Source organism: Medicago sativa, chromosome 6 (assembly GCF_051527215.1).
Source record: "Medicago sativa cultivar Bolivia chromosome 6, Bolivia_mono, whole genome shotgun sequence".
In the NCBI taxonomy this organism is placed as follows: Eukaryota; Viridiplantae; Streptophyta; class Magnoliopsida; order Fabales; family Fabaceae; genus Medicago; species Medicago sativa.
Genome location: NC_140754.1, coordinates 17,157,537 through 17,171,628, shown reverse-complemented (window position 1 = coordinate 17,171,628; position 14,092 = coordinate 17,157,537). Strand labels below are relative to the sequence as shown.

Genomic DNA, 14,092 nt, shown 5'->3' with positions numbered 1-14,092 from the left:
CCACTCTCTCCCCTTTCTCCTTCGTTTTTTTTTCTTCTTCTTTCAATCGTACAAAGTTCTTCCCCTTTTTGTTGTTGGCAGAACCTACTTCATCCCTTCATCACAACAAATAGGAGTATCCATTAAAGTAAAAAAAACGGTTATGGTTATTATTGCATAGACGACAGTCTAGAGAAAATTTTATGATGCACAAAATTAATTTTCAGCTTCATAGCCACCGCTGTAAGCCATCGAATTGCCTTTCGGCGTCGCCCGGTCGCCGTCGTTTCTGGGCTGGGTCGCACTTCTGCTCGTGCACTTCTGAATTTTTCCAATCGACCCCTTTGCCCCTTCAATTCTAGATCTGTCTGTCATGAATTTTTCAATCAATTGCTGAAACCCATTTATAATTCTGATTATCTCAATTAAAACTCTTTTTTTTTCAGCTCAGGATTTTTATAGTATTGATTATCACAGTAGCAATCCGTATAACAGTGTCAAAAAGAGAAGATGAATTGCGAAAAAAAAGAAAGAAGATGAACAGAGTGGGAGAGAGAGTGGAAATTGAATAGCTCGTGAATGATCACATGGAGTGTGTGGATTTAAGTGGAAAAAGATCTCAACCGTTAATTTTAATCTAAAGGCTCATGTTTCATCCTCTCATTTAAAAAACACTCTCACTTGAAACACCCTATATATATATATTAAATAAAAAAAGAAGATGAACAGAGTGGGAGAGAGAGTGGAAATTGAATAGCTCGTGAATGATCACATGGAGTGTGTGGATTTAAGTGGAAAAAGATCTCAACCGTTAATTTTAATCTAAAGGCTCATGTTTCATCCTCTCATTTAAAAAACACTCTCACTTGAAACACCCTATATATATATATATTAAATAAAAAAAGAAGATGAACAGAGTGGGAGAGAGAGTGGAAATTGAATAGCTCGTGAATGATCACATGGAGTGTGTGGATTTAAGTGGAAAAAGATCTCAACCGTTAATTTTAATCTAAAGGCTCATGTTTCATCCTCTCATTTAAAAAACACTCTCACTTGAAACACCCTATATATATATATATATATATATATATATATATATATATATATTAAATAAAAAAGAAAGTACAAAAGTTAGGGGGACATCAACCTGATCCAGCAAACACACATCATCCCTAAGAGGGTAATACATCGATATTAACAAAAAGTGGTGTATGATAGCTAACTAGACAAAAATCTAGTGATGAATCCAAATGCCTTGCAGAAAATTACACATCAAAACAACCCAGCAAGCCAAACGCGGGACCCAAAACCAAAATGAAAAAAAGTGATGTGTAAAAAGCCACAATCATTAATGAACTAAAATAACCAGAAACACACCTGATTACAATGAAACCCAGAATAGTATATGTATCTACTGTCAACACAGAAAGATTCAAGAACCAACAGCCCATGTAGCATATGCGGCAACTTTACGGGCCCTTTCGAGCCGAACTACCCCACACACCAAGAACCATATTTCTGAACCTAGCATGACATCAAAATGACATCCTCAGAGGTGAAAATTTCTTGAAGTATACAGCACCATTGGTGTAGTGGCGGCACCCAAAAACTAGATTATGCAACCAGTAGAAAATCATCTGTCAAATTGAATTATGCAACCAAAGGTAAAACTGGTCAAACAAAGATTGTCAAATGAAGTCTGTCTATTGGAACATTAGGGGAGTTGCCAACTCCCCCTCAAGATTGGCACTTAAGAGATTAATACTTGTTAATAAACCTGACTTTGTGTTTATTGCCGAGCCCTGGATTGTTGATAGATTCCCCAATCTTTGGCTAAATAGAGTAGGATTTAAGATTTTCTCCTGCAACCAAAGAGAAAATCTTTTACCTAATCTATGGTGTTTATGTACCTCTAACCTTAACCCTATCATTTTAGATATTGATGACCAACAAGTTTCATTTTCTTTCACCTTAGATAACAAACCTTTTTGCATGTCTGCTGTCTATGCCTCCACTAGTAACTTGAGGAGGAAGGCATTGTAGGACAAACTTTCCCTGTTAAAAAACCAAAACCATGCTCCCTGGTGTTTTTTGGGGACTTTAATGTCATTCTTGGAGCACATGAGCATCAGGGTTCAACTACACCAGCTAGACCCCTTATGATAGATTTCCAAAATTGGACTGATGTCAATGATTTGTTGCATATTCCAACTAAAGGCGCTGAATTTACTTGGAACAATGGTAGACATGGATTTAGACATACCAAAAGGAGATTAGACAGAGCTGTCTGCAATCAACTTTAGATAAATACCTGCACTTCTATCTCTTGCTCAACCTTAGCGAAGCAACTTTCTGATCATTATCCTCTCTTGCTTGACTTCAAGGTGAACTCTACTCAAATTGCTTCTTATTTCAAATTTGTTAAAATGTGGACTCTTAACAATGATTGTAAAGACATCATAGCTTCATTTTAATTTTCCAGATCAACTCATTCTTTATTCGTGCTGGATAATCAATCTACTAGCTCCCTCAAAAAAAAAAAATGATTGCAACTTTTTTTGTTTGTTTTATTAAAACATTTCTTTACAACAATTTTCATATCAAGATTTGTGGTACTGACTTACTCAACAACTTTTGGATAATAGTAAGGAATTGGAAAACAAAGGAAAGGGATTTGTGGTAAAAAAGATATGGGTTTATCACAAATTTGTGACAAAAAATGATTGCAAGTGGGATTTATCATGCAACTAAACATGTTCTTCCTCACCCGGATAAGCAAAAAACGGGTCTGTCACAACCCAGTTTGCTCACATGATTTCAATAACTTAACATGACAATTCTCAAAAGTATTGAAAGCAAAAAAATTCGATATAACCGCCATTAAAATTTTGACAATCATTAATCCAGTATAAAGAAATCAAACACAGATTTAAAAACCTTCAAGTTCATCGTGAAACTAGAAATTAAGACATTCATTTCGCACCAGAACTGCGACATAAAAATCATTATGCAAAACCATGTTGTATTCTTTCATTTGTTTCAATTTAAGTTTGCTAATTAATTTTCGTTCCATCATTAATATGCATAGATGGATCTTGTGCTTGTTCAATGATGGGGTTTGCATCTGCTGCAAAAATAAATAATATTTTGCTTCGGTTCCTAAAAGATGCAAAATTTGTCCGAGGGGTTTCAAGGAATTGTGAAACTCTCCAAAAATAAAAATTGTGACTGAATTTCTTTATCACATAAATTAGTTCCTTAAGTACTATAGGCAATATTGTTTAGTCGCGTACACTAGCATCCGACATAAAACATATAGTATTGGTCCTTAACTTTGTTTCAAACACTAAAACTTAGATCCCAATAGTATGTATAACTTTTAAATTTTTGTTCTGCAAAAAAAAAATCTTTTAAATTTTGGTTAAATTATTTGTTTTCCAATAGTTTAACTTTTAATATTTTTTTATGAGTAATTTATAATATATGTATTTTAATTTGCACTATATTTGTTTTTTTTTAATTATAGAATTTGTACCTTCTTTTTTGGTACAAAGGAATTCATTTCTTCTAAGTTCTAACTTTTGAGCTAAAAAGTTGGAATATATGCCTAAAAAAAAGGAATATATGTGTATAATTTGACTGATTCTTCTTGTCTAATTATTTGGGGACAGTTATGTTTAGTGTGCTTGAACCTTAATTTCTCTCGACATCAAAGGATGCATGGTTGAACCACAAACTTTGTGGAACACATCACACCACAACTTTCTCCTAGGTCATCTACAATATATATGTAACAACACTGTCACTTCTCTTTGATCTTCTTTGATTGTTACACTCTTTTGTTAAGTAAATCACAGTGAGAAAGAGTCATGGGAAAGATCAAGATTGGCATCAACGGTACTCCAATAATGACATTTCTTTTTTAGGTTTACGTCACACAATTTTGTTAAATGTTTCAGCAAGTTTTTACTTGGATCATTAAATCAATGTGTGTCATGTATATTAGTATATTACTTCAAAAGTAAAATTAAACATAGACAACTTTTTACATGTTTTCTTGGTTGTTATAGTCACATATAGGGAATATCGACTCACACTTGTGCAATATATAGATAGTGTTACGCTACTTATAATATTTTACTAGATACATATTTTATGAAACCGATTGTTGAATTGAAAGTTTATGTCATTTAGATCACTTTTATAAATTTTTACATCAATGAAAAGTTATTTAACACGGTGTATATGTGTGCGCGCGTGCACATGCTTTGTATGCTATGTAATAACTCGTAAATGATCTTGTTTGTGACAATGAAGGATTTGGAAGGATCGGTCGTTTGGTGGCCAGGGTGGCATTGGAGAGAGATGATGTGGAGCTTGTTGCCGTTAATGATCCTTTCATCACCACTGATTACATGGTAAGCAATCACTTAGCGTTGTTTGGTACTGCATCGTCCCGTTTTTCAAAAGTAGTTACTTTTCTCTGCAAAAAAGCGATTGGGACGCTAGATTGCAGTAGAAAACTCGGAACCAAACATGCTATTAGTTTCTGTTTGGAATCGCGTCCAATAATTTTAAACGTACGATATTGACTCTCATGTTACTTAGCCATATTAATAATAATTTGGAAATGCTTTCCTTGCAGACTTACATGTTTAAGTATGACACAGTTCACGGTGTTTGGAAAAACCGTGAAATTACAGTTAAGGACGGCAAAACTCTTCTATTTGGTGGTAGTCCTGTCACTGTTTTTGGTGTAAGGTATGTTCTATAACAAGTAAATAAATCCTCAAGTTTGTGAAATGTAGCACATTGCATTTATGCTAGCTGATAATGAATGAAATTATAGCTGATAAGTTTACGGATTAAATTAAAAGCGTTTAGTAAAATTCAAGGTTTAACTAATTAATAATTATAAAACTTTAGAAGCTATAAACTCAAACGCTACTTGGATTAACATCTGAAAAGGCATTATAAGTAACTGAAATGGATGCTATAAGCTCGTGAGACGGTCAGATAACAGCTGTCGCCTAATAACTCTATTTTGACTGTACTATTGAATGCGCTATAAGTTATCCGCTATGAACTAAATGTTTTGTTTATCAAATAGACTCTAAACTTGTTTGAATTTTAAGCTTAATGTTTTTTAATTCCTCTTTTATAAGGAATCCTGAGGAAATTCCATGGAGTGAAGCAGGAGCTGAATATGTTGTTGAGTCTACCGGAGTTTTCACTGATAAAGACAAGGCTGCTGCCCATTTGAAGGTTTGACATTAAATAATCACATAACATACGCTTTTGTTATTCAATTTTATATGTGACTGCAGAATCTATATTTTTCTTACCAAATAATTATGCAAACTTTGTTACATACATTCAATGTTGTAAAATAGCCGATATTGCGATGCTATAGCATAGCGGACTTTGAAAAAATCGTTCTTTTCCGTAATGAGGGATTGACAGAATTAATATTTTATCTACTTCAATAATTTACATTAAAAACTTAAAAATTTAACCCTGTTTGATATTTAGGGTGGTGCAAAGAAGGTAATTATTTCAGCCCCTAGCAAGGATGCACCAATGTATGTAGTTGGTGTCAATGAGAAAGAATATAAGTCAGATATTCATATTGTTTCTAATGCTAGCTGCACAACCAACTGTCTTGCTCCACTAGCAAAGGTAGGTTTGTTTTATAATTCCTTTAATTTGAATATATATATATATATATATATATATATTTTATATAGAGAAAAAAAAATTAAAATCTAAATTTAATGTTCTTGTTGAAATATATTCAGGTTGTTCATGACAAATTTGGTATTGTTGAAGGTCTCATGAGTACTATTCACTCTATTACTGGTAAGTACTATGCAATGTTATGCTATGCAATCTTTTTAGCTCCAAATAATTCATGATTTAGATTCTCTTAGGCTAAACAATTTAATCAAGGACGTATGCAGAAACATTTATCATATAAGTACTTATGCTTAAGCTACTTCTAGAAAAATTCAATATGTTTTGTTAAGCTGGAAGTTGTTTTTATAAGAAATCTTGGAAAGCTTATGAAAATGAGCTGAAAACAACTTATGAATATGTCATAAGCTCTTCCAAACAGTCTCACAAGTGCTAATGATAATATATATACTCAAGTTAGTCAATACAAACACACCGTTAACTAGCTTGTTTGTCATACAGCCACTCAAAAAACTGTTGATGGACCATCAATGAAGGATTGGAGAGGTGGTAGAGCTGCTTCTGTTAACATCATTCCTAGCAGTACCGGAGCTGCAAAGGTATCCGACTTGTATATAAATCACTGTTGTCAAATCGAGGCTATACCAGCGCTATAGTGCTATAGCATAGCAGAATTTGAACAAGTTATTGTTCTACGTTACGCTATTTGGTATAATGTGTTGACAGTGTTGTCAAATAGTGGCGTTATAGCAGTGTACCGTAGCAAAATTCGATCTAATCACTATTTTCCACGATCTGCGATGACATGACTAAGCCAATGAAATGAATGGAAACTTTACCTATAGAGGTTTTGAATTTGAGTAATGCTAGCAACACTCTCTTTTGAACACTCTCTCTAATACTCACTCTCTTATTGGTTTAAATTATTGAAGGTTTACACTTTGAAAATTGAACCTCCACAAAGTGGTGGGACATACATTGATTTCATCCAATAAATGAGTGAGTGTTAAAAAGACTGTTGAAAAGTGAGTGTTGCTAGCATTCCTCTTTGAATTTTTCATTTGTTACATTTACTATGTTATGTTCCATTATTCTAACTTTTTCATAATTAATTACATATATTTTTTTCATATTTTGAAGGCTGTTGGAAAGGTACTTCCATCATTGAACAATAAGTTGACAGGAATGTCATTCAGAGTTCCAACTGTAGATGTTTCCGTCGTTGACCTTACTGTTAGACTTGAAAAGGGAGCTAGTTATGATGAAATTAAAGCTGCAATTAAGTAAGAAAAAAGAACTTTTGGTTTTAAGGGACCAGAATGTATATTGTTTATTATTTTTTTCCTAGAATTTAGCTACTATAGTGAATGCTAATTTTCTCTTGTCTGCACATTTTTCATAGGCAAGCATCTGAGGGAGATTTGAAGGGAATCCTTGGTTACACAGAGGATGATGTTGTGTCTACTGATTTTATTGGTGACAGCAGGTGATGATGCTACTAATTGTTACCAAATTATACTATGCCATCATCAAGCATTGTGCACCTAATATAGTAAAAAATATATTTTAACTTGATTTTGTTACAATTGTTTTGGAGTTTGCGGCGATGTCTAGAATGAGTAAGTGTTTCATATTGTTCGCGGTACTTGAAAATGGCTTGAAACTTCAATAATTAATGTCGTTCTTTAGAAGTAGAAGCTAATAGTATTATTCGTCCTAACAGCTGAGATGATGACTCAATTGGTGTAGGTTTGACAAATACCAAGAAAAGAGCATATTAACGTTTCAAAATTTAATTTGTTTGTTTTTTCTATGTTTTCTCAAATCAATTCTGAAAATGACGATGTTGGACATCGTCAAAATTTTGATCGATTTTCAATCATCGGGTTACCACAGACTACATGAGACTCCAACCTCAGAATTGTATGGACTTATTTCCATTATGCTAGATTGTTACTTTTTCTAGAGAATTAAGTGAAGTTCACAATTAAGCTTCATTCCCATGGGAAGAGCAAAAGTGTAAACCCTAAAAAGGACTAATGTTAGGAGTTGAGAGCTTCTTGGTTGCAACTTTGTCTAAGGGAATAATCCGAAGGGAATATCCTTATCAAAGGAATAAGTTAAATAATTTTTTTCTCGCACTTTGTTATGACTTTAAAGTTGTGCAAAGGAGTTGGTTTCATGCAGCTTACCATATGATCCACCTTTTGCTTGCACAGGTCTAGCATATTTGATGCAAAGGCAGGAATTTCTTTGAATAACAATTTTGTGAAACTTGTCTCTTGGTATGACAATGAATGGGGCTACAGGTATCAAAAATTTCCAAGCAATTCCTCTTTTTCTTCCTCTAATATATTAATAAATTTCTTTGAATAACAATTTTGTAAAAGGTGATAGAATAAATAAGATGATAATTGGTTCAACTACGGTTGGATTAGATGACAAATAAATAAGTAAGAAAACCGGTTGAACCAACTGCGGTTTAATATGATTTAACCAGACTGGATTACAATCACGATGAAATCATTGGTATATATACTATAAATTTGGTTTTTAATTTTTTTTTCTTTCTCTCAATACAGCTCACGCGTGGTTGACTTGATCCGACACATGGCTTCAGTTGGTTAATCTGCAACGAGTTTTTAGCATACATCTATTCCAATGACACTTCTTTCTTGCAAATCAAGCATTCAGTAAAGTAAATTTTTGGAATAATTTTGCTTCCGTTAAATGAGGAGAATATTGGTCCGCACAATGTAATTCATGTCTTGAAGCTTCTCTATATTTTGGATTCGCTTACATCTTATATATGTATTGCTCTAAGGAAATGTTCTGAATAATGTTTACATTCTGGAAGAATATTTGATGATGTTAGTCATATTTTGGTTTTTTGGTGCATTTTTTTTTTTCTGGTTTAGCAGTTTGATTCGATTTTTTATTTTCTTACGTCCCTATCTATGATCATAACCAATAAGCAAACTAGAGTAAACTCTCCACTAGAGTAAACTCTGGAATAGTAAATCATCTACATGTGATATTACAAATTTTAGTTCATTTAAGATTTTAATAGCATTAGTTAGCTTAACGAAACTTTGTGTTAGATTTTTTTTTTTTTGAACAGCCCAATATATTAAGGGGTAACCTTGGCGCAACTGGTAAAGTTGTTGTCATGTGACCGTAAGGTCACGGGTTCAAGTCCTGGAAACAGCCTCTTGTGTAAAAACAGGGTAAGGCTGCGTACAATACACCAAATGGTGGGACCCCTTCCCGGACCCTGCATATGCGGGAGCTTCAGTGCACCGGGTTGCCCTTTTTTTTTTTGAACAGCCCAATATATTAATAACCAATGTCCTCAAAAGAAGGGAAAGACATGGCATGGAAGATACAAGGTGTCTGTCATAACCAACAGAAGAATAAACTGCAGGCAGCCATCAAAAAGCTAGCAAAAACTAAGAAACACCAGCACCAAAGCCAACACAGCGGGGGCTTTAACAGAAACAACAATCAAACACAGCTAACGCTCCTAAACAACGCCACCAAGACCACCTACAGCAAGGTGCACTTTCTCGGGCTCCAACACCATTCATAAAACAAGCAAGATGGGATTTTAAGCCTATTCAAACTCCAATTCCATGAGAGTACTTTAATCTCCTCAACCATTTCATCAACCTCCTTAACCTTGTTATTGAAAATCCGGTCGTTTCTAAAATTCCAAATTACCCAAATAACCGAATGCAAAATCAGCCAAGCCCCTCTACTCCACTTCTTCTTGTACCAAATGACCAACCAACAATCAATATGGATGAATAAATTAGGCGGATTAATAAGAAAGAAATGAACCACCGCATCACCTCAAACTCTAGATGTAGCTTGGCAATGTAAGAACAAGTGTAATGACGATTCATCTTCTAGGCCACAAAACAAACACCGCTTTGAGTCACCAATCACCAAAAGCCTTCTTCTCGCAAGATTTACCACCGCCTCCACCTCCCCACTCAAACCACCCTCTACTAGGCTCAAATGTTGCAAAATGTTGTAGCAAGACATCATGGAAAAGATTCCCCCCTCTTCGGGTTTCCACCACCAACAATCGTCTCCTTCCCGCAACTCCACCCCTTCCAACCTTAGAAAAAGGCTTTGTAAAAACTCCTTTTCCCAAGCAAACAACTCCCTATGCCAAGGTATCTTCCACCTCCCTTCTTCAGCATCATTAAAACACACCTCCCCCACCTTAAGAAAAGTCTTGGAAACAGAACTTTAAGAGGCTCGTTTTCCAACCACGCTTCTTTCCAAAAGGAAGTCTCCAAGCCATTAGCAACTGGAATTTGAACCAAATAACTGGTCTTAGTCTATTTTGCCAATTTATGGTAATCATAGGATGATCAATTGTTATAACTAGGGTATTTATTGCCAGGCAGTGACAAAGAGTGGATTCAAAAATCTTAATAGTTTTTACTTGGGTTAATATATGTTTACCCCCTGTAATATTAGCGATTTCCGGTTTACCCCTATAATATTAGCGATTTTTCGGTTTACCCCCTGTAAAAAAATTTGTTTGGATTCCAACCCTGTAATTTGACGATTTTTGGTTTTGGACCTTCATGAATTTTGACCGTACAATATCGATGATATGGCAGGGGGTAAACTGAAATATCGATAGTAAGGTAAGGGGCTAAACCAAAATTCTCTCAAATTACAAGGGGCGAAAGTATCTTAAATTTTGTAATTTGAAGCCATGAAGGTCCAAAATCAAAGAATCTTCAACTTACAAGGTTGGAATCTAAACAAATTTTTTTACAGGCGGTAAACCGAAAATCGCTAATATTACAGTGGGTAAACATATATTAACCCTTTTTAGTTTTAACATCCTATTAAACCAATTTTTTTGAAGAAGCCCGGTTAAACCAATTTGATTTCTTGATTTACAAAATCATTCACCAAACAACCACCAATTTAGCACCTAAGTCTAATTATAATTGCTGCGTTTTAGTTAACAATAATCCCCAAGAATACATATCATAATATGGTTCGAACGAATTTTGAATTTTGGTACACTTGAGAAAAATCTATTAAGTATATAATGACCGAAGTATTTGAAATAGTAAGGAGACATGAAACTAAAACTCACAAGTTAACATTCCTTCAAAAAAAAAGTCACAAGTTAACACAAAAAAATAGAGATTCTCCAAAATATATTAGTAAAATCGCATTATTTCAATTAAATATAAAGAATGGATAGAGATAAAATTAGAAAATATTGCAGACATATTTGACATACTAGGGCACAGGTTGGGCTTTGCCTTTGCTGGGCCTTTTACTATATAAATACCAACCAAGTTGGAGAATTGAGATCATAGGTGTTGTTGTTGCAGCGTTTATTCAGCTATGAAGAAGAGGTATAGAGCATCTGAGAAGAAAGAGCATTCCGTTCAGGTTCATTTTTCTGCCTTTATCGTTTCTACTTTTTTAGGGTTTCCTTATTCTCTTGTTAAAAAGAAACCAATATATTCAGTAATTTTTTTTATTTGTATTTTTAGGTGAATTATGATGCTCTCTGTGATGCAAGAAACAGTTTGGTAGACAGAATCAGTGGTTTGCCAGATGAATTGTTGTGTCACATACTCTCATTTCTTCCGACGAAACAAGCTTTCATTACAACCCTTCTTTCGAAGCGGTGGACCCCACTTTGCTTTTCACTCCCCGTTCTCGTCTTTGACTATGTTAAGCCAAACGCCTATACCTTCCCTGATCTCAGCTTGGACGATCAAACCGAGAAAGACAACGACATTAATGATGACGACTTCTATAGGTTCTGTCGTTTTGTCAATACTCTCATGCTCTCTCCTCTCTCTACTAACCAACCCCTCAAAACTTTTCGCCTAAGCTCTACCTTTGGATTTTTAATGGGACTTGGGAAACGTCAGTGTGATTGTCACGTTGAAATCTTCAAGCCATGGTTAGAAGCTGCAAAACGGCGTGGTGTTGAGGAGTTAGATCTCTCTCTGAGCTACCACACCTTCAATCCTACTATTTTCATCTGCCGAACCCTTGTTGTTCTCAGACTTAAAATGTTATATATTGCAAGCGATACTTCGTGTGGTGATCTTCCCTCGCTCAAAGCCCTAGATTTGAGATATGTTTATTTTAAAAATCGGAATGAATACATAAAATTTCTTTCTGCTTGTCCTATCCTATCTTACAAGACTTACATGTTGAGAATATATATATACAGAGTGAGATGCATCATGATGAAAACGATGCACCAGAAGAAGGGTTGAGGTCCCAGACCTTGTCTAAGTTGGTTAGAGTTAGTTTCAGTTCAATGGATCCTCTGTTTAATGGTATTGATAATGTCGTGTTTCTTCGTATAACCACAGGAATCAGAGAGGCTTCTTTCAAAGTCATTAAAATGTTTAATAACTTAATTCACATTGACCTGACGTTTTATTATAACGATTGTTGGGATGGTGTGGTAGAACTGCTCCTACATTGTCCCAAGCTTCAAATTCTTTCGATTGCAAAGGTTTGTTAAGTAGTTTGTTTGTTTGTTTGTTTGTTCTTTATTTTTCTTGATATATTTTGATAAATGTTATTTTCTTAACCCTTTGACAGTTCACACGCACCAATTCATCCAAGGAATGGAAATGCCCAATTTTGGTTTTTGAATGCATTTCGTCTCACCTAAGATCATGTACTATTTTATATATGGATGGCTCAGTAAATGATCTTCGATTTGCAACTTATATTTTGCAGAATGCGAGTCTTTTACAAGACATGACAATAGTCATTGATACTGGCTCCACAAATGGAAAGCTTTTGGAAAAAGGTCAGATTATAGAAGAACTGTCCTCCTGTCCAAGGATATCTGCAGAATGTAAACTTTTATTTAAGGATGACTATTAGAATTATTGGGGTTTTTCATTACTTTCTTTTCTAATATGCTGCAACCATTTAGTTTGATAGTTTGGACAACATATATAAGCTTTGTCTTCTTGTATACATCAGTTGGGATGAACATGGTCTTTAGTATTGACGAATTCTAGAGTGGACTACCATTGTGTCTCGGTAATGATTATGTTTGGATGCTTTTAAATTGATTTTGCTTTATTGCATTGAAAGTGAGAATTGTTCTAAGTCCTATTTGTTGTCAAAGTTGTTTAATTGTAATTGATATTGGAATATATTGTTGGCATTAAGGAGCTTGAAATATTCCAATTGCTCTCATATATTGCTGCCGATATTATCTTTCCTTTGTTAATAGTAAATAGAAAGATCCAAAGAAAATACAATGGCAAGAGATAGTTACAACTTACAATTTTGTGTGTTGCACTTTCTCTTTATTGCTCTTTACCTATTTGGCCAAGTTGACATTTGTTCATGAACCATTCCCCAAAGCTTAAACTGTTAGGTGGAAATGCATGAATGGTTTTATATTAAACACGAAGTTTTGACGATTTTGTTCGCCAATCCTTACTTTTTACGAAGATTAAAGAGCAAGTTGTTGAGTGATCATTCTGTTATAAAAAGATAGGAAAGGGAGAAATGGGTATGATGAGAGAATCATTTTCTTTTAGTGTTTGCGGTTTGCAAACAGGTGTGCATTGGTCATCAATCAATACACATAGTTCTGATTTTGGTTGGTTATTATGATGTTTCTTCTCTCTGATTTGTTATTGTTGTGAATTCGTTGTGAAAACCACACCAATAATAAAACTGATGCGTGGAGCAAATTAATACCAAGCAATCAATTGAAGCGGATGGCAAAAAAATAATTCAAACAAAAATAAACAGCAAGAGATAAAGGAAGAAGTAGAAGAACACAAGAATCTGTTTACCCAGTTCAGTCTAATGATGACCTACTCTGGGGGAGAGAGCAGCTCTCCGTTCCACTATAATGATATGAGTTTCTTTACAAAGAGATTTTGAAGGTTACAAGAATTAGTCTTCAAACCTAACTCTACCCTCAGTCCCAGCCTCTTCCCGTGACCAAGAGACTCAATCCTAATAGTGCTTTGTTCAAGGTGAATTAAAAACAATCCCAACCCTAGTGTTGTTGCCAAGAGAATTTCTCTATAAACCCTAGTTTGTTTGTTGGCTTCTAAACCTTGTTTTTCTACACCCAATAATCATCTGATACAAGGTTTATATTTATAGTGGAAAGCATCCCTCAAAAAACCAAACGGAACAGAACCGGCCCATGAAAAAACCATTTTTTTAACTTCTGCAGCGCAACAAATCGGGCCCCGATTTATACCATTCGGGCGCCGATTATTACAGTATCACAGACCTTCAAAATTAGCTCAAAATCGGGCCCCGATTGCACAGTGTTCGGGCGCCGATTTTGACAGTTCCAGGATGCATCATTTTTGAGTCATTTTCCAACAATTCTCCACCTTGACTCCAAAATGGTGATGATGCC

At 34.7% G+C, this 14,092-nt stretch overlaps 2 protein-coding genes across 2 annotated transcripts; both read left to right on the top strand.

Moving 5' to 3' along the window:
- Window positions 1–3,630: 3,630 nt before the first annotated feature.
- On the top strand, window positions 3,631–8,551 carry LOC146913297 (glyceraldehyde-3-phosphate dehydrogenase 1, cytosolic). Its single transcript, XM_085716502.1, has 11 exons — window positions 3,631–3,876; window positions 4,297–4,397; window positions 4,625–4,740; window positions 5,145–5,244; window positions 5,512–5,658; window positions 5,778–5,838; window positions 6,175–6,272; window positions 6,814–6,956; window positions 7,076–7,159; window positions 7,893–7,982; window positions 8,256–8,551. The coding sequence occupies exons 1-11, from the start codon at window positions 3,849–3,851 to the stop codon at window positions 8,299–8,301; spliced, it is 1,014 nt and encodes a 337-aa protein (XP_085572628.1). The 5' UTR covers window positions 3,631–3,848; the 3' UTR covers window positions 8,302–8,551.
- Window positions 8,552–11,916: 3,365 nt separating this feature from the next.
- Window positions 11,917–12,766, top strand: LOC146913296 (F-box/FBD/LRR-repeat protein At5g56420-like). Its single transcript, XM_085719068.1, has 2 exons — window positions 11,917–12,196; window positions 12,286–12,766. Exons 1-2 carry the CDS (start codon window positions 11,996–11,998, stop codon window positions 12,574–12,576), a joined length of 492 nt encoding a protein of 163 aa, XP_085575194.1. The 5' UTR covers window positions 11,917–11,995; the 3' UTR covers window positions 12,577–12,766.
- The last annotated feature ends 1,326 nt before the right edge of the window (window positions 12,767–14,092 follow it).